The following is a 19,599-nucleotide window of genomic DNA, read 5'->3' as shown; positions in this document are numbered from 1 at the left end:
AACTCCTGTCAGTGTGGTGACAGCTGCACAGACTGCTGTGATACTGTGCTGTGTGGCAACAATACTTTAATCGTAAAAATTAACAAATGCATGATCAGTCTAAAACATCTTAGATGAACGTTGAACTGGAGGTTTTAAACATACGTGATCTTGTTCACAGATTAACATCTGAACAATCAGCGTCTGGTGGATGAAGCTGCCTCGACTCTGTTCAACATCCTCCACTGTCAGATCTGTAATTGTCACAGCTGGTGTCACTCTGATGGACATCGTTACAACACACTGCCTCTCCTAATGTCCTGTTTATAATGTGAACACACTGTAAATACATCTAGATTTATACCAGAGATGTTATTTTGATTGTTGTGTAAGTCTTTTAATATCAGACACCCAGAAGATGTCAAGACCTCAAAGAGTTTATCGGCCACAAAGATCATTATAATAAACTTTATTAACACACAGAAACAGTTACAAACTGACTTACAGCCCACTTTAAGTTCTCTTTTGGAAATATTACATGATGTCCTTGCTGACCTTTATCATAACTTCTATACAATCCTGATATGAAACGTGTTTTACAGCATTTAAAGGGTTAATGAAAAATGTATTATAATAATCTATCAATTGGCAATTAACAAAATCAATACACAGAGAGAAGTATGAAGACACAGCTGACTGAGACTGAAACAAACTCCACTCAGTACAATCACTGTGAGATGAAGAGCGCCCTCTGCTGACCTTTATCTTTAACACCAGCGTGAACAGATGACAGCTTTTCTTTCAGTCACAGTAACAGACAGTAAATAACAAACACAAATCACACAGCAGCACTTCATTTCAGTCAAAACTGCACATTACAACAAGAAAAGTTAAGTTAAAGCAGATCTCAGATCAGTCTAATAAGACACAGAGTTTGATGAGACCTCCCGTCAAAATAATGGACGACATAAAGGTGAAGAACAACGTTTCTTCCTTCAACTCCATTATTGTTGTTCATCACTTGTTCCCTCTGACTCCTATGACTGTAAAGTCAGTTATTGATCAAACTGAAGTTGTGACATATTTCTCAAATACTGTGAGAATGAATTGAAGGATTGTGATCGTCCTCAATTTATTCTATAAATCAGAAAAAGTTGTATCCCGCTTGAGGGTTTAAATCTTCAAACTCTGCTCCAGTCAGTCAGAACCATCACCTGGATGACTGACGACCTTCATCAACATGTATTGTACTAAATATGAAATATATACTTACCACTACATTGTGCTTAGAATAATATGCAAGTTAAAGTGCAGGCAGTGTGCAAAAGTAAATTACAAAGCTTTGAGCATAACTTAGCTGAACTGATATTTACAACTATCAGTATTAATCATGAACTAAGTAAGTGAAGCTAATTAGCATTTAGCCACTACAATATTAGTTTTGCATGTTTTAAAGCAGCATTACAGATTTTCTGAACTTACTATATTGTTCTTATACTTTACCCACCAATTCACTGTGTTCTCATTTATGATGATTATTGATCAGAAATCATCGTGTTAATACTGTGTAGCCCCTACCTCGAGTTCTTTATATTTCCATATTTGATTTTGTACAGTTGTTAGAGGAAATTTAGAATGTATTGTGTAACAATATCAAAATATTATTTTAAGGCTGTATCACCCAGCCCTTGTTACATAACATTCAATTAATACATTGATGGTGAAAACTGAAGGTCTGTTGGCTAAAGTAAATTACAAAGCTTTTGAACCTTTGTTAGTATCAGTGTTAGTATCTGATATCAGGAGCATCAACTCATCAAAGTCAAACCACCACATCAAGAACATTTACACCAACTCAGCAAACTTAGAAACAAGACAATAAGTGAGTAAATAAACAGGAAACAAACAGGAAACATCCGTCTGACAACCAGCTGCTGGTCACACAACAGAAGTTAAAACCTGCTGAAGAGATACTAATTTTACAGTCTAGATTTATTTCAGCATGTTCATATTGAATTATCCAACATGCTGTCTTTCATGTAATGTTCCTGCTTCCTCAGGTTTTTACCACGTGTTTGGCACCAGTTTCCCATGATGCATTATTTCTATGTGAGTACACCATGGTTACTCATATAAAAATAATGATGCTTTGTATCAGAAGATGAGAAGGTGGGCTGTTTGAGGTCCAGAAGATGGAGAAAATAGTCTGTGGCTGAAAGCATGCCAGACAGCCTGATGATTCGGCACTGGCTTGGGGAACCAAGATATTCATAAGACTTCATCTCTGGTGCCAAGTGAAAATGAAAATAGAGATGAATTGCTTCTTTGTGTCCACATCTGACCAGTGCACATGAAAAACATGTGGAGATGGTAATCCAACGAGGTCAAAGTTTGAGGTGAAGAAATCCACTGCTGAAGGTCTTCAGACTTGCATGGTCAAATGATTTTAGAGCCACAGGGTCAAAGTTCACGTTCAACTTGAAACAGGATTTCCCTCCGTCCTCCCTCCAGTGTGTACATCTGTGACTGGAGGGGGTTGCTGGTTTTAATCCTTGCGCTAACTGGTAAGATCCAAGCTTGTAGCGTTCTCTCTGCTAACATCTCTCCACATGCCCTCTGAGCAAAGCACCTGTAACAGGTTCCCTGTTGATCTGGATGGACAGTTGAAAAAGAAAACAATGAATCAGTCAACTGTCTCACATGTTTTGTTTTCAGCACTCAAACATTTAGAAAATACAAGAAATTATGAAATTAAAGCCTCTCACGTACTTCTCGTTTTTGATACTTGTGTCTCCAATATACATATATCGCTCCAACAACCAGCAGGATCAGTAAAAAGACGCCGACACACACACCCGTGATGAGTCTGTTTCTCATGGATAGACCTCCACCTGGATACCAATCAAACAAGAGATGATAAGAGCGACTGAAACTGGAATAAACCACTTAAAAAAGACGACAATTAATCAGCTGGATGGAAAAAGGCTGACGATGAGTTGATAGGTTTAGTTGGTGGTTGGCGACATTACTGTCATCTACTATGCCAAAGCGAGAACACAAAGAAAAAGAAAGATATAGTTATATGTCTATTGTTTACATTAGATCAACATTTCATTTTTTAGATTTCATGATCATTGTCAGTACTGGTTAGCATCTATAAAATGCAATAAAACCTATTTGGGACAATTAAAAGCATGAAAAACTGCCCAATTATGGGATCTTTGAACATCCTGTACATTCATTCTAAAGGGGAAAAATTTCGCACAAAACTTTGAATATTTCAGAAAGTGTGTGGAGTGGCAAATATGAACTGGGTCATGATCATGCATATAAATTTATTTGAGAAATACACCTTGCAGTTGTGTGCTAACAGTGAATATGAGCCTGATGTAAGACCGAGGTCAGGTGCTCCCTTTATAACAACAGGGCTGGAGTGAGGAAGCAACAGGTGCCGCCACAGCTCACCCAAGGCCAAGATAGAGGCCTGGGTGAGACACTTTGTAGGCATTAAGGAACACATTAAAAAACTCTCGCGTGATGATGACGAGGGGGGTGGTCCAAGAAGGGGCGTTGGTGACACTGACCCCAGGTATAAAAGGGGGTGATCGGGGAGATTTCTCAGTTGTTCGTGGGGTACCTCATGGATTTAAAACTTCTCTTGGAATAAACACCTTTTTGACTGAAGACCTGCTGCCTCGCCTCTGATTTGGACTTAGTCTCTGGAGGAGATTTGGGAACTTAGGTTCTGAGTGGATTTCACCTCTAAGTTGGATTTCAAATCTGGGCCGTTTCTCCTTTAATTTTGGATTTTAACCCTCGAGCGGATTTACAGGGCCTGATAGTGGAATCATTTGACGGATAAGGATGGTAGTCTCCCACTACATGTGCCAGAAATGTATGAGAAAAATGATTAGCTGTTGTCCTCATTGAGCCGAATATTTTGATGGAAAAAGTGGGTTAAAGAGTTAAATGTCAAAAACACAACAAAAGATTAACAATATGCTTTTACACTGTAGATGAACAAATGTTACATTGAGGGCACATTAAACGGTTACATGCTCCCACGCCATGTCTCCATTTTCTCACAGTGAAAAACAAATTTATGAATGATAACAGTGCAAACAGCATCTGTTCATCTCGTTTATGCAGACTCAGAAACGAATACAATCTCCAGTTACCCTGGTCATGTTTGCTTTCTTGTAGAGTTTCTCCAGTGGAACACTTTTGGTAGTGGAAAATGTTGCTTTTGAATAAACAGGCTGTTATCTCTTAGATAAGATTAAAAACAAACAGTTTCAGCTGAATTGATCAAGTTCTCACCGTTGACATCTGTTTCCTCTTTATGATCAGGCGTCTGCAGCGGCGTCTCTGTTGTTACAGACTTTGGCTCTGAAATAACAGATGACTCAATATTTAAAGCAGACAGCAGCAGTGTCCTGTGGGGGCAAGAGCCCCGTAAGTTGTTGACAAAATTAGCCACCAAGTTTTAAAGTTATTCGAGGAACTCATCAATAAGGTGCAGTACGTAAGAATTGGCAACTAACTGCTGCTCACTGTAGCTGCCATTAGCTCAGTTAGCTGTGCAGCTAGCAGTCCAGCCTGAGGGTTCGGAGTACTAAGATAGTGTTAGCACAAGAGCTTTCGGACCTGACTGGGCTAGCTGGTTAGCATACTAACTTTGGTAGATGCAAACCCATTAAATACATACAAAGCTGTGTTTCCGCAAATTCTGTTGATAATTTTAGTTATTTTTTGGATGTCTTCAACTAAAATTCTCACATATTGCACCTAAATTTGGATATCTGGATTAGCAACATTAGCATCGTCATCTGTCACAAGTATAATGCAGTTTATCTCAACCATAAACAAGATTTTAACACTCACCAACAGAAAGGTAAATGATTGAATACTTAAAATGGCTCTTTAAATTCGGGATGAAACATTTATATCTTCCTTCATCTTCAAACGTCACGTTGGTGATCTTGAGCGATATGTTGCCTCGTGTCAGGCCGTCTGCGAACAGCTCCGTCCTCTTGACGTACTCTGCGATCTTCATGTCCAGGTCCTCTCGGGCGTCCCGATACAGATGGACGTACTCGACCCGGCGCAGGCGATCATTGGGGTAAGGCTTAAGGTCGGGCTTGGACCACTCCACCGTCAGACCAGTCACGTCAATCTGAGGCTCCACGTGACACGGCAGGATGATGTCATCACCCAGGGCAGCAATGATTGGCTGACGTGATCCGATCACCCTAAAATTCCCTGAGAAATGGAGGAATACGTAATAATTAACAATTGAAACTAAACATAAAGTCAATAAAGTCTCAGTTTGTCCTCAAACTGATGAAATAGACTGTGAACATACGTCATTATAAAGACGACACAGCCGACAGTCTCGTTAGCATCGTCGTCTAACTGAGCATTCACCAAAACTCGTCACTTAAATATTGTAGAGCTGCTCCTGTTTATTATTTCACTTACAGAGCTGACTGTCACTACGCAAAGTTTTTTATTATGATTTTCATCATTTTTATGACCTTATCTGAGCCCAGTTGGCTCCATGTTGGTGTTGGTGACGTGTGTTGAGCGAGACGATGTTGTTCACTGAGCACTTTAACACAAAACGACATGATGTTTCAATTTACGACTAACTGTGACTTTTGGTTTTTCTGAAATAAGGGGAATATCAAATATGAGGGACACTGAAAGGCCTGGTCAGACTTCAGCTCTCTATATGGAACCCATGACCTAAAAAGACTGTTAGAGCAGCTGTGTACTGGTAATGGAAATAGGCTTTAGGCCAAACCACAGGAAGGTGGTACCATAATGGGTTGTGGGTCTCTACTGGTTCAAACTGTTCTTTGACTTTAATCTGCAGCTCAGGTAAGGAAGGAAGTTATTTTTAATTAAAACAGTGGAAGAAAGAATCTATTTTGAATGAAACAGAACAGCGGAAGAAGAACAGACATGAAAACGTGTCTGTCTAATCTCACATAGCATTTAGAGGAAGCTGCTGCATACAGACCAAACGATGAATTGATTAATGAAAAAAATGAACTGATAATGATTCTTATCTTCAGTCGGAGCTCCACACTTACTTTTTCATTAACAAGCACCCAATAATACATTTTAATTAATGTCTTAACCCCTTATTTAAGTTATTGTAAAACAGCAATAAAAGGTGAAAATATAAGAATTAGTGGAGAACATCCAGTCCAAGCTGGCTACAGGTTATGTTTAGAGAAAATATGAGAATAAAAAGAGTTTACCTTCAGCAGGCCTGCAGGAGAAAATCCGCAGAAGGACGATGAGAGTTACAGAAGACAGAGAAAAGCTGTGATTGAGCTCCAGGTCCATTGAAACGAGTTGGTTTAACAAACACAGACAGACTGAAGACAAAGCTGCTGCTGCTCCAGAGGTTTAGTGTCGACTCATCACAGGAACTGGATAATCAGGATTTCCCAAAAGCTGTGGAAGACATGTTGAGACACGAATCAGACTCCATCACCAGACTCCCTTTAAAAAACGCTAAATTATGAGACTCATTGTGTTACCAGACACTTTATAACCATCCTGAAACCCTGTCTATATAATATTGTTACCTGTTTAGGCTTCCTTGTCAATCCGGTAAACATACATGAATATATTTCGCTTTTTGTTGCATCTTGAGCTGCTGTAACAAGTGAATTTCCCTGTTGTGGGATATTAAACCCATTTATACCATGGTCTGGGGGAATACTCGATTCTGATTGGCTGCAGGGTGTCCATTAACCCCTGATATATGGACACCTATTAAGTTGTTCCAGTCAAAGCGACTGTTGTAAATTAATGCACTAGCTGGCGTAACACACAAGCTGCAGAAAGTTCACTTCCCCTCTAAATTTACTGATACGTGAATAATCTCACATTCCGTTCGCTGTTCAACTCTCTACTTCAGGCTGCGGTCACAGTAACGTTACACACGGCCGATCATTTGTTCGTGAAAATCTTGATATTGATTTAGGGACAATGACATGCTGTCACATGCTGTCAAATTATATTTACTGTTTGTCAGCACAATGTTACTGACTTTTAATCTAGCTAGCATAATGTTAGCTTTCTGGCTCATTGCTATGGTCTGTCCTATTTACTGGATGAGTGAACAGCGTCTTTGTTGCATAAGAACCTCACGGGAGAGTAATGATTGTTCCAGGTACTAGTCAAACCCTCAGGCATTACCAGGGAAACTTAGTTATGGCTTGTGAAAAACTTAACATTTTGATTGTAAAACGCATGAAAATATAAATGAATGGTCTTAATTTCTTTTCTTTGGCAAGTGACCATGGTATAATATATAATCAGTGTTGGGGAGTAACAAATTACATGTAACGACGTTACGTAATTTAATTACAAAATGTACGTAATTGCAATACGTTACATTACTGGGAGAAAATATGTAATTAAATTACAGTTGCTTTTGGAAATTCCAATGATTACAACTTAAGTTACATTTGAAAAATCGCCGCCAAAGTTCGGATTTATGAAATAGTTCTTCGCCCCCCTGGATTCATGTTTGTTTTTAGTTTTTTTCATATCAACATCCTCCTTCCAAAACATACTTGATTACGTGATTGGCTCTCTCTGGTCATGTGCCATTCGACTCAACCCACAAACCGTACGACAGCAGTCAGACCAATTTCCACTGGATACGTTTCCGCTGCGTTGCGTCTCCGCCACGCCAGTGGAGCAAATACGTTTCACTTTAGTCAATGTGTAGGGCCCTATAAAATCCGTTTTATTTTTTCCCAAATTCCGTTTTAATTTTTGGGAATTCCGTTAATACCGGGAATCGGGAATCCCGATTTACTCTTATTATACTACCAAAAACAGTGCGTTTTTAATGTAAATGACTAAAATGTACACAAATTAAATAGAAATTACCTTAAATCAATTGAGGTGAAAAACATATTTCCTCAATACTGCACCGTACAGTAAAGTGCATCAAAAACATTTTGACTTCATCATGTCTTTATACATTAGTATATTTTGTGTTTTTATGGGTTTCATTACATAAAAACATGGTCAGCTCTCAGGCAGATCCAGAAAAGCCTCCCAGCCCAGGCAGAGTCAGCTAACAGGGCTGTGGCTAACGGGGCTAGCTAGCTAACAGCAGCTACTGTTAGCAGCAGTTAGCAGTCACTCTGGTGATATGCCAATAATATTTATTTAGACAGGTGCGTTCAGACCGAACGCGATAGACGCGAATGGAGCGGCAACTCTACATTGAAAATCAATGTAAATGGCGCGATGACACGCGATTCAGGCGACGGCGGCGCGAATGGAGCGTCTGGCGCGGCGGGAATGAAGCGTCTGGAGCGTCTGGAGCGTCTGGCACGGCGCGAATGAAGCGTCTGGCGCGGCGCGAATAAAGTTGAAAATATCCAACTTTTCAAGCGGCATCGCGCCGCGACATCCAATCAGTGACGAGTTCAAGCCAACGACGTCACTTCCATCATGTACGGTTGTTTACGGTTGCTCAGGGCAACGGTGGAGGAGATGCTAGTTGTAGCTCACCTCAGACAGATGGACAGGCGCTCCGCAGCTGAGATGGAGCGCCTGTAGTTGGTGTCCAGGCGGGAGATCCTGGCACCGACCCGAGCTAACAGGTCCTCGAACTGGGCTCCAGTCAGCCTGAGCTACCGCTGGAACCGGTCGTCATCCAGACGGAGCTCCTGGAGGAGACAGTGAAATTCCCCCAGCTCCGTGTGTCTCCGGAGGACTTCATGAATCCAGACACAACGGCGGGTGGTTTTCCGGCGTTTCTGGGACTTGTACAGCAGGTACAGTACAGCAACGGTGGTGATATCAGCCATAATAGACGTGGAAAGACAGCGGGTTGAGAAATACTGGTTCAAAAATGAGCGGGCAAGCGGGCAAGCGCGAATGACGCGAATGAAGCGAATGTATTCGCGTCTATCGCGTTTGGTCTGAACGCCCCGGGCGAATACAATCGTCTATCGCGTTTGGAATACAATCGCTTCAGACGCTTAATTCGCGCCGCGCCAGACGCTCCATTCGCGCCGCGTGATCATTTTGGACTATTCGCGTCATTCGCTTCATTCGCGTCATTCGCGCTTGCCCGCAAATAAATAATTGTCTAGATTTATTTCAGTGTAATTTTGGTGGATTTAATTAATGGAATATAAAAAATCTTTTTGAGCCACTTTTCTGTTTTTTGTTTTTTTTTAATTCCTGCACTGCATTATTACAGCCAATGTTGTGCTTGTGCTAATTGTTATACTGTACATACAGTTACAGTTACATACAAATCATACTTAATGCTCATTTCTGATGACGTCTTTCTATTTTACATGACTACAGACGAAAATTAGCTTTTTTGCTAACTCTGGCATATTTACATTTTGAGTGTGAACAGAAAATGATGTGCACTGTCCCTTTTAAATAAACACGCAAATAAAAACTAAAATAACAACATTTTCTCATTCATAAGAAGTCTGTTAAACAGCTGATTACATTTGAACACATGCAATGAAAAGCTGATATAGTAACAGAAACAGAACACAAAGCTGCAGCTCCAGAGGAAATCAGACTCAGCTCATCATGGAAGCTCCACCTCCCAAACACCAGACTCCCTTTAAAAGACGCCACATTTTGAGATTCACAACATACTGTGACTTTTAAACTGACAAACATCATATGTGTGATTCATGACACAACTGAACTGGGATCAAAACATTATTTGTCTCTCTTCATTCACTAACATACAAAGTTTTCCTGAAATAATGTCCCATGAGGGAAACTGAAGGGTTGTGACTTCTGCTCTCTATATAGAACACATGACCTGAAAACACTGTCAAAGCAGTTATGCAACAGTGAAAATGGCTTTAGGCCAAACCACAGGCCGATGATACTACAGTGGGTTTTGGATCTCTACCAGTTCAAACCCGTCAAAAGAAGTACAGACATGAAAACCTGTCTGTCTAATCTCACATGGCATTTATAACAAGCTCCTGCATACAGACCAAATGATGATTAATGAAGAAAATGAACTGATAATGATTCTTATCTTCAGTCAGAGCTCCCAACTAACTTTTTCATTAAGAAGCACCCAATAATACATTTTAATTGATTTCTAGACACCTCATTTATGCTATTGTAAAACAGGAATAAAAGGCGTTTTTTCACTTGTAAATCACAGCTCATACAACAAGAAACTGCGATCACCTTGAATGTTTCATAGGATAATATTTGTTCTAAGGATCTGTGTGCACAGTCTGTGGATGTTGTTACACATTTTGCCAATCCGACCTGCTCCTTTGTGTCTATGGTGCTCTTTGTTCTGCAGCTTCTCATGTGTGTTGAAGTTGCAACAGGGAACTACTCTCTGAGAAAGTACCTCCATTAAAGGTTTTGGAGTAGAAATTCTAACTCAGGACTTCAGTGTTTACGATATTCATGTGAATATTCACACAGAAATATTTTTTTCCCGTAACTAAATAAACAAGCTGTTCTCAGAGGGTCGACAGAGAAACGTCTATAGTAGCTGCTTCTCCCGAATTGCGACGTCAGCTGATCTGTAGTCTACTTCATATCGGAAAAACGTACTCCTAGGCCACTAGTATGGATGAGTTTCACATTAACTTTAACATTCTTGGAAAATACAGTGATTTAGATTCTTGGCAAAAGGCTGAGTTGTCGTCACCGGTCAAGAAAAGAAAAAGAGAGGAAAGCAGAGAAGAGGAAGAAGAGAAACGGCGTCGGTTTGGCGAACTATATTTCTCTGCTGAAAAACACTATGAACGGTAACACATAAATTGTAAAAAGACACACTGTGTCAAGTTTACTTTCGTGTTGGCAAGTAACCGTGTAATAAGCGGGATAATGTATAGAACGCGGTCACTATCTGGAAAATAAGTCCCGACCTTATTTTCCCCGATAGTGCAGACCGCTATTCCCTCACACATACGATACAAAGACAAGAACATGATGAGAGGGCAATTATAAGAATCTAACTCCACATTTTCTTTCCTTGATCTGTCTTTAAATGTATCGATCTCCATGACAACAAGTCAATAAAGTCTGGTTTAATATTAGTTTACAGTCTTAAGCCAAATAACGCCAAATAACAAATAACTGTTGCCATGGTTGCAGGTAACTGTTAAAACAGCTGACAGAAGCACAGCAGGTGATAAAACCAGAAACAATATGAAGCTAACTGTGGACAGTTGGATCACATCTATTTCTGCCTCATCAAACTAAATATGCAAACAAGCTAAATTTGTCTTACTTTGTCTCTATGTGGCGGACCCTGCCACCTCTCTATAATCAAACAGTGTTCTGGGACTTTTCTTCCTCTGAGAACAGCTTCTTTATTCACTAATGGAAAGAAATACACACATTTCTGAGTTTGTTACTATTTCCCAATTAATATTACAAAATAAGTTTGAATTTCTGATATACAAAACTAAACAGTGCTACTTAAGGAAAAGAGACATTTACGTATGTTAATTATGCAGCTTCATTCGATAAACGTAATAATGCTGATTTTACCTTCAACAGGCGTCCAGGAGATTTAAAAGCAACAGGACGACAGACAGGATGAGACCAACTGAGTCGAAGTGAGACACGCTGTGAAACTTGAACCTCACCAGAAGTGACTCACCACAATAAAACTGACACTACGCTCAGTTAGAACCCGCCTACTGATCAGCATTATTCAGATCAGGAGGCGGTCTTACAAGCCTTTTCACTTTCACTGTGTAATATTGTGCCAACATGATGACGAAACCACTCATGTACATGTTCATCAGAGGGGAAGTTGGACTTGTTATAAAAGAGAGACTTCTTTATCGAGCATGTCTGAAAGGTGCTTCTGTAAATCAAGTCAAAAGGCGGAAGTACAGAGACAATCTGTAGAAACATGGTCACGAGTCACAAACAGAGCCAGCTGTTGTTAACATCTGGGAAAACCCGACAAACACTCTTACAGTACAGACTGTGTGTACATTTGTGTCTTCCTGTGTCTCGGATGATCTCGTGTGATTTCGCGGTATTTAAATGTCCGAGTTCTGACATTACGATGATGTCACCATCGGACTAACCAGGGTTATTTACTTATTTATTTATTTATCTGGTCGGTGAAAAGCTTACATAAGCTCGGTATACAAGTGACACTAAAAGCAGTAGATGAGGCTTGGCAGTATCTACAGGGACTTCCTAACATTGACTCGTCTCATGGCAATATAAAGTAATATAGGCTACATTTGTCATTTATCAGTGAAGGGAAATGTCAAACCAGGTGCAGGTCGCTGCTTGCAGTTCAGTTACTACCGTTGATAGTTTATTATCCCGGAAACAGAAATGAGAGTTACCGACAGCAGCAGACACGTGGGAGAGTTATTAAAAGAAATCAAGACTCACCTGTTGGTTCATGATTGGAGGAGTCGGAGTTATTGTTGTTATTGATGCGTTATGCAGGGCGAATATACAGAGAATATAAAACCTCCACATAGAGGATCCATCGTGGGAACACAACTGTACTCCGCTCGCGTTACAGACAGAATACCATTAAAACTGTGTGAAAACAGAAGAGGGACTGTAATAAATCCAGATCATTGTGGTTAAAGTCACATTATTATTAGATCTAAAACTCCGTTCTTCAGCAGAGTGACTTCCGTGAGTGTTGCATCTTCACCGTGTGTGTGTGTGTGTGTGAGAGAGAGAGAGAGAGAGAGAGAGAGAGAGACCCCCCATCAACATCCGTCCACTTTAAGTTAGTTATTAATTGTGATGATGGTGAGACAGTGATGACGGAGCAGCATCTGAGTGTTTAAGTGTATATAAAGACCTGTTGACGGGATAATCAATGAGTAACTAAAGATAGGCTACACTTAGATGGGTATGGGTATATGATCTCATATCAATGGCAGGCCCCTGTATTGAATCAAATCCAAATCACATTGTGGCAGTTGTGAAAATATCTAAAAAAATAAAATTTAAAAAAAAAGACATTCCCGAAATTGTCGACGTTTTTCTTTAAGATGTCGGAAGAATCTCTGTACGATCTTTCCTGACATCATCACTGGAATATTTACATTCTTGTAGTAAAGCCTTTTGGAACACTGGAACAATGTATTTACTGCCTCGAGTTTCCTCTTATGCTAAAAACACAACCTGCTCTTGTGACTGACTGACTGTCTTCCTGTGTTGGCCTCATGCATCTTGCCTAATGCATTTGGTTTTGGTAGACGGGAATTGGCGTGGCCTACACCAAGAGACTCAGTACAATTCAGTGAACACGTTGATATAAGGTTTTTGAATATGCGATAAACTATATGGGAGTTATAAGCTGAAATGTACTTTCCTCGATTATAGCGCCACCTACTGGTGGAAATTCACTGCGACCATAGATTCTAAAAATATGTGGTATGCAAAATGTGTTTGCCAAATTAAATTGCGTTTCCATCCATGTTCTGACAGTGAAAAATGTGATCATTTGGGACAAAAAAATCGTCATTCGAAAAACGATAGGGACCTTGCAGGTTTACCTGCTCGGGTCCTAATAAAATACAATAAAATCAGGGATTTCGGGAGCATAAATTTGAAAACAAAAGAAACAAACAAAAAAAAAAAATTAAACCCATCTTCTCATCTTCAGCCTTTTCCAGTTGATTAGTTGGCAACTTTTTTCGCTCTTATAATCTCTTGTTTGTATCCAGGTGGCGGTCTATCCATGAGAAACAGACTGATCACAGGTGTGTGTGTTGGTGTGCATCAGAGGTGAAGTCTTTTGAATATCTTGGTTCACCTCGTCTGCTTCAGGGTGTGACCAAATTGAAACCTGGAAACATTTGAACTTCCTTCCTTGTTTTGCACCAGAATGTAACGCCTTGTCCTTTATCTAAAGTGTCAGACATGTTATTTCTTCCTGAACATGTTCAGTCAGACCAGACTTGCGTCAGACATGAAAAGGGACAACGTGTAAAGAAAAAATGTTCTCCATGCAGATTGTTCATTGTGATTTTCCGAGTGACTGAACACACAGAAACAGAAGTGTTACATCAAACCAGCTGCATATCCCACACATCACCTGCACTTTTCTTGTACATTTGCATTTTGTTTTCGTCTGTATACTTTGTTATTCATTTATTTATCCAATACTGATTATCACTCCTTCTAGGAAATACACGGGACCATGATTCTTCCTTCAATACAGATGACTTTATTCGCCTTCTTCATTCAAACTACCACAAGTCACCGTCGAACTGCCAAAGCGTACAGTTACAAGACAACATTATAGCTGCCGCGCAGCGATGGGTCTGGTCCGGGATATTTTTTGGGCAAATTTAGGCAATTCTGAGCAACAAACAGGAGAATAGGAAGAAAAGAAAGTTGACAACAACGTTCATTTTTGACCACTTGAGGTTTGAACTCACAACATCTGGAACCAAAGACTGTCATCTATCGCTCTGAGCTAATTGGCAAGTGGCTTTAGAAATTGAGTAAGCCATTCACTGTTGTGCAGATTTGAAACCACTGTTATCAAGACAATCTGAAAAAACACATATTGCAGCATTCCATAAGTGAATAACTGATGTTTAAAAATGCTGCTTGCATTGACTGCAATTATTCACATGACAGCAGAATTCAAAATGTTCTCAAAAATTCATTTTTTTAGGTAAAATTCTGATATTTGTCAAACATCATCTACCATGACTCTAAAAAATGTTCAATTTTTTCATGAACATTGAAGATTTATTTATCTATCTATTTATTTGCAGGTAGGCTATATGTTTACAGTAGTGTTCACAGTGAAACATTTTCATGCACTATAGGCAAATATTGTGGGAGGTCTTCATACGTTTTACAGTTAAAAAAAAAAACAGAGTGATGGACTTCATAATTTTTAATAGGTTTAAATGTACAAAAGTTTCTTTAGTACTGGGGCTACAGTTTGATGAAAGTGTGAAGTTCTAGTGGGTTGATTTGTTATGAATTTTCAAAGTTTTAACTTTAGACGCTTGCTGTAGCGCAACCATCAGGACTATTGGCTTGGGTTTACAGCTGAAGTAATCTGGCATGAGACTGGACCTTTGTGCAAAATTCAGTTAGCTTTCACACATGGTTCAGTCCAAGCTATTTGTTTTTATTTAATTTAGAGGCTTGCTGTGATGCCACCATCAGGACAATTGTCTTGTGTTTCATATTGAGGACATCTGACATTTTGAGCTGTCATCACCCTTGCTGGGTCTCGAAGACACAACCCTTAACACCAAGAACCAGCTCCTAACTCACTGAGCTAATTGGCTGGAAGAGAGACCAAACAAAAATCTGATAATACATAAATTGCATCTTGACAGCATGGAAATGTTGGCGATTTGTTTTTAACTCTAAGTGTTTTGTTTCATAAGAGAAAATCTGATGTTTAAAAATGCCAGTCTTACATTGACTCCAGTTGTTCCCATGAGAGCAGAATTCAAAATGTTCTCAAAAATTCAGTTTTTGAGATAAAATTCTGATATTTGCCAAACTTCAGCAACCATGACTCCAAAATATTCTCAATTTTTTTCAGGAAGATTGAAAATGTATTTAGCAAGAATTTGATAGTATATGTTTACAGTACAGTTTACAGTCAAACATTTTGATGCACTGTAGGCTTAATCTTTGATAAATCAAAAATCCGAGAAACAAGTTTTGTGGAGGACGGTCTGAAGATGCTCTCTAGCAAGTTTGGTGACAATTGAGCAAAAATTGTGGGAGGAGATAGGTTTTATAAGTTTTACAGGTTTTGAAAAAAACTGAGTGATTGACTTCATAATTTGTAATGAGTTTAAGTGGACTAAAGTTTCAGCAGTATTGGGGCTACACTTTGGTGAAAGTTTCAAAACTGTAGCATGTACTGTTGATTTTATAGGTATTTTTAAATTTTTTAAATTTAAACGCTTATTGTGCCCCCCCAGGAGGAATATTGACATGTCCTTGGAATTAAGTCAATCTGGCATGGGGCCGGACATTTCTGTAAAGTTTGGTGAGTTTTCGCCCTTGGGAAGTATGACTTCCTCGGAAGAAAGAAAGAAGAAAGAAAGAAAGAAAGAATTCCTAGGAATACAATAGTGTCCTGGCAGCTTAGCTGCCCGGACCCTAAATAGTCAAAAACAGCCAATTATACCCTGGAATATCGGATTTCACAACAAACCTAAATATCCCTGACGTCCCACCTTCAAACACAGCCTCATTTGGCCATCCATGAAAAAGCTCCTTAACCTCCCAATTTTTTATAGGAATACACTTTTCTTACGGGCACTGCACTAGTAATAATAATAATGATCATAAACAGTTTCTTTATGAGTATTGTTGCACTACACTAACAATTACATGTAGCATTTGTTATTGTTGTTGTTATTGTTTGTTTGCACTGAAGCTCTTTTGGAAACGTCATTTCATTGCACCATGTACTGTGTATATGGCTGGAATGATATAAACCCTCTTGAATCCTTCATTGTTAGTCCACATGATGTCTCTCTTTGTCCTCTCTCTTGTCTGCAGTGATGTCTGCTGGGAAAAAGACACCGACCTTCTATCAGGCAGAGGAGGACGATGACATCACCATCAGATGGAACAGTACCATCAAAACTGACATGTCTCTCACCAACATGCGTTGTTTCCTCCAGTCAAACCCTTTGAAGCTTTTGTATGAAATGGTTAAAAGTGTCGACTTCCCAGAGTCTCAGGATCAACAGTTTGCAGGACGAGTCCAGTGTGACAAAGACGCCCTCAGAGACGGACGGATCAGACTTCATGTGTCCAGACTCAGGACTGAAGACTCTGGAAACTACTGGTGTGATCTGGTCGCTAATTATAACAAGAGCATAAGGAGATAGCTGCTGCAGACCACAGGTGAGCTGAACTCTGCTGCAGTGCAGGATGGAAACATGTTACTGCCACACGGGTCAGACATCAGAATCTAACAGCCTCCTGATTTACACCCACAGAACAGTTTGTCTTGAATGTGACTTCTCGTGGAGAAAACAGAGGACATGAGGAACACAACATCATCACACCAGCGTCAACTGAAGGTAGGTCACCATAGTTACTCATAGAGAAATAATGCATCATGGGAAACTGGTGCCAAATCTGATTTTGAAGACTCAGCCAACACCTGCAACTGCAAAAACTCCTGAACTCGCTGCACCTGATTGGACGGACACCACTTGTGGGTTGTCTGCTATGGCTTTATGGCTGACTTTAAACCGCACCAACATGGGGGCTCATTTGGAAAGTTCCTCTTATATTATAAAAACAGCTCAGCGAAATGTGTTTCTGAAGACACTGATGCCATGCAGGTGTCAAATCTGTCGTCATTGCAACTTGCAAATGGTTAGTTTTTAGGATTTCCGCAGGCGGCAAGTCGCACTGGATGCATCTGAAAACCTGTAAAAACTTCAAAGGGACCTTGCAGGTTTACCTGCTCGCGCCCTAATAAAATGCAATTAAATCAGGGATTTCGGGAGCATAAATAACAAATTAAAAAAAACATTAAACCCATCTTCTCATCTTCAGCTTTTTCCAGTTGATTAATTACCAACATTTTTAAGTGGTTTACTCCAGTTTCAGTCGCTCTTATCATCTCTTGTTTGATTGGTATCCAGGTGGCGGTCTATCCATGAGAAACAGACTGATCACAGATGTGTGTGTCGGTGTGTTTTTAATGATCCTGCTGGTTGTTGGAGCCATATATGTATATTGGAGACACAAGCATCAAAAACAAGAAGTATGTGAGAGGCTTTAATTAATAATTTTTGGGTATTTTCTTAATGTTTGAGTTCTGGAAACAAAACATACAATTTTTGTCAGACAGTTGACTGATTCATCGTTTTCTTTTTCAACTGTTCACCCAGATGAAAAAGCAACCTGTTACAGGTGCCTTGCTCGAAGGCAACTGATGTTAGCGAGGTTGTGAACACTACAAGCTTGGATCTTATCAGTTAGTCCAAGGACTCGAACCAGCAACCGGAGGGAGGACGGATGGAAAGTCTGTTGCTTGCTTCGAGCTGAAGATGAACTTTGACCCTGTTGCTTAAAAATCTTTTGACCATGTGACGTCTGGAGACCTTTAACACCGGATTTCATTACCTCAAACTTCAACCTAGTGGGATTTCCATCTCATGCATTGCATCAGAGGTGAACTCATTTGAATATCTTTGTTCCCCTCGTCTGCTGCAGGCAGTGACGAATTTTCAACCTGGATAAATTCAAATTTTCTTCCTTGTTTTGCACCAGAATCTAACGCCTCGTTCTTTGTTTACAGTCAGGCTTTAAACTGAGTGTCAGACATTTTCTTTCTTCCTGAACATGTTCAATCAAGACATGAAAGAGAACAGCGTGTAAAGAAAAAATCATCTCCATGCAGGTTGTTTGTTGTGTTTTTCCCAGTGACTGAACCCAATGAAATAGAAGTGTTACATCTGAAGCCAGCTGCAGATCCCACACATCACCGGTTAAATACATTTTCTCAGTTTTGATGTCACTTTTAGAATTGCATCTGCAGTTTTCTTGCAAGTGTGAGTTTTAATTTCATGTAAAGAGATTCTGTATCAGCTGATGTTAAAGTGTTCTCCGCTCCATCACACAGAGGCTGTAAAAGCGTGTGCCGGGCAAATGTGACTTCATTATAATTTTGTAACTCTGTTTTGTTTCATAGCAGAACAACTTCATGTCCATTTGGACTTTTGGGGTTGTATACGTGATGTGTTCATTGTGTTGTGTTGTGTGTAGACATCAGTATAGTTGTGGTGTTTGAATATTAGATGTTAAAGGCTGCCTGCTTTGTTACCATGAATGTCCATACCAGGTTTGTGTGTTTTGTACATTTGAATTCCTTTTTCTTCTGTAGAATTTGTTATTTATTTATTTATCAGTGATTTAAACTCTCTTGAAAACAACATTGCACTTTCTTTGACTGACTTTTAGACAGAAAGGTAAAAGATCAAGGCTTTTTTTTGACAAATTGCCAAATAAAACCATTTTTTTAGGATTACAGTGTGTTTGCATCATGTGTGATCTGGCCTGTGACTTGTGTATCTGTGGTGAAGTTCAGTTTCTCCAACAGCTGCTTACTTCATCTTTGGTCTTTTTTTTTTTGCTCCATGAAACTCATCATCTTTGACTTCTTGCAAACAGATTCATACAGTGTTTTGTTTGGACACCACTGTAGATAATTCACTTTACAGGAAACCCCTCACCCCCATGCCGATGAAAATCAAGATGAAGTTTCCACAAAACATTTCTAGAGCTTCACAATACCCCAGCTTCACAGCATTCTTCTAAACAACAGAAGTAAAACAGAAAAAAATAACCTAAAAGAACATAACATATCGAACACACAGCTCATCCAGGCTAGTCACTTAGATCAGGCTGGACCAGCTGAATGGAGCCATTTTATGTTTTTCCTTTGGTTGTTTTTCCACAAGGTTTCATAAAGGGTCCCCGTCTGCTTCAGCTTTTCAGATTTGTTTTGCTGTGAAGTCCCAGAAATGTTTTGTGGACTTACAAAACTTCACCTAACTTCCATCAGCATGAGGGTGAAGAGATCATGAGTGAATTTTCATTTTTGGGTGAACT

At 39.6% G+C, this 19,599-nt stretch overlaps 1 protein-coding gene and 1 long non-coding RNA gene across 2 annotated transcripts; one reads left to right on the top strand and one right to left on the bottom strand.

The window, feature by feature from the left end:
* Positions 1 to 360: 360 nt before the first annotated feature.
* On the bottom strand, positions 361 to 11,549 carry LOC115590613 (myelin-oligodendrocyte glycoprotein-like). Its single transcript, XM_030432042.1, has 6 exons — positions 11,530 to 11,549; positions 6,249 to 6,447; positions 4,864 to 5,241; positions 4,300 to 4,368; positions 2,749 to 2,870; positions 361 to 2,630 (listed from the first exon to the last, which is right to left on the bottom strand). The coding sequence occupies exons 2-6, from the start codon at positions 6,334 to 6,336 to the stop codon at positions 2,574 to 2,576; spliced, it is 714 nt and encodes a 237-aa protein (XP_030287902.1). The 5' UTR covers positions 6,337 to 6,447; positions 11,530 to 11,549; the 3' UTR covers positions 361 to 2,573.
* A 5,421-nt stretch (positions 11,550 to 16,970) lies between these two features.
* Positions 16,971 to 18,993, top strand: LOC115590177 (uncharacterized). The gene is made up of 3 exons (XR_003985702.1): positions 16,971 to 17,054; positions 17,628 to 17,749; positions 17,877 to 18,993. It is a non-coding gene; the product is annotated as an uncharacterized LOC115590177 (long non-coding RNA).
* Positions 18,994 to 19,599: the final 606 nt, after the last annotated feature.

The sequence above is a fragment of the Sparus aurata genome, chromosome 10 (assembly GCF_900880675.1).
Source record: "Sparus aurata chromosome 10, fSpaAur1.1, whole genome shotgun sequence".
Classification (NCBI taxonomy): Eukaryota; Metazoa; Chordata; class Actinopteri; order Spariformes; family Sparidae; genus Sparus; species Sparus aurata.
This window is presented reverse-complemented; position numbering and strand designations above follow the sequence as displayed.

Bases quoted from the DNA above. Each gene is read 5' to 3' on its own strand.
- LOC115590613 (XM_030432042.1), bottom strand. From the start codon at position 6,336: ATGGACCTGGAGCTCAATCACAGCTTTTCTCTGTCTTCTGTAACTCTC. The intron at 4,369-4,863 runs GTGAGTGTTAAA...CTGTTATTTCAG, and splicing joins AATCATTTACCTTTCTGTTG to AGCCAAAGTCTGTAACAACA. The intron at 2,631-2,748 runs GTACGTGAGAGG...CTGTCCATCCAG, and splicing joins ACAAGTATCAAAAACGAGAA to ATCAACAGGGAACCTGTTAC.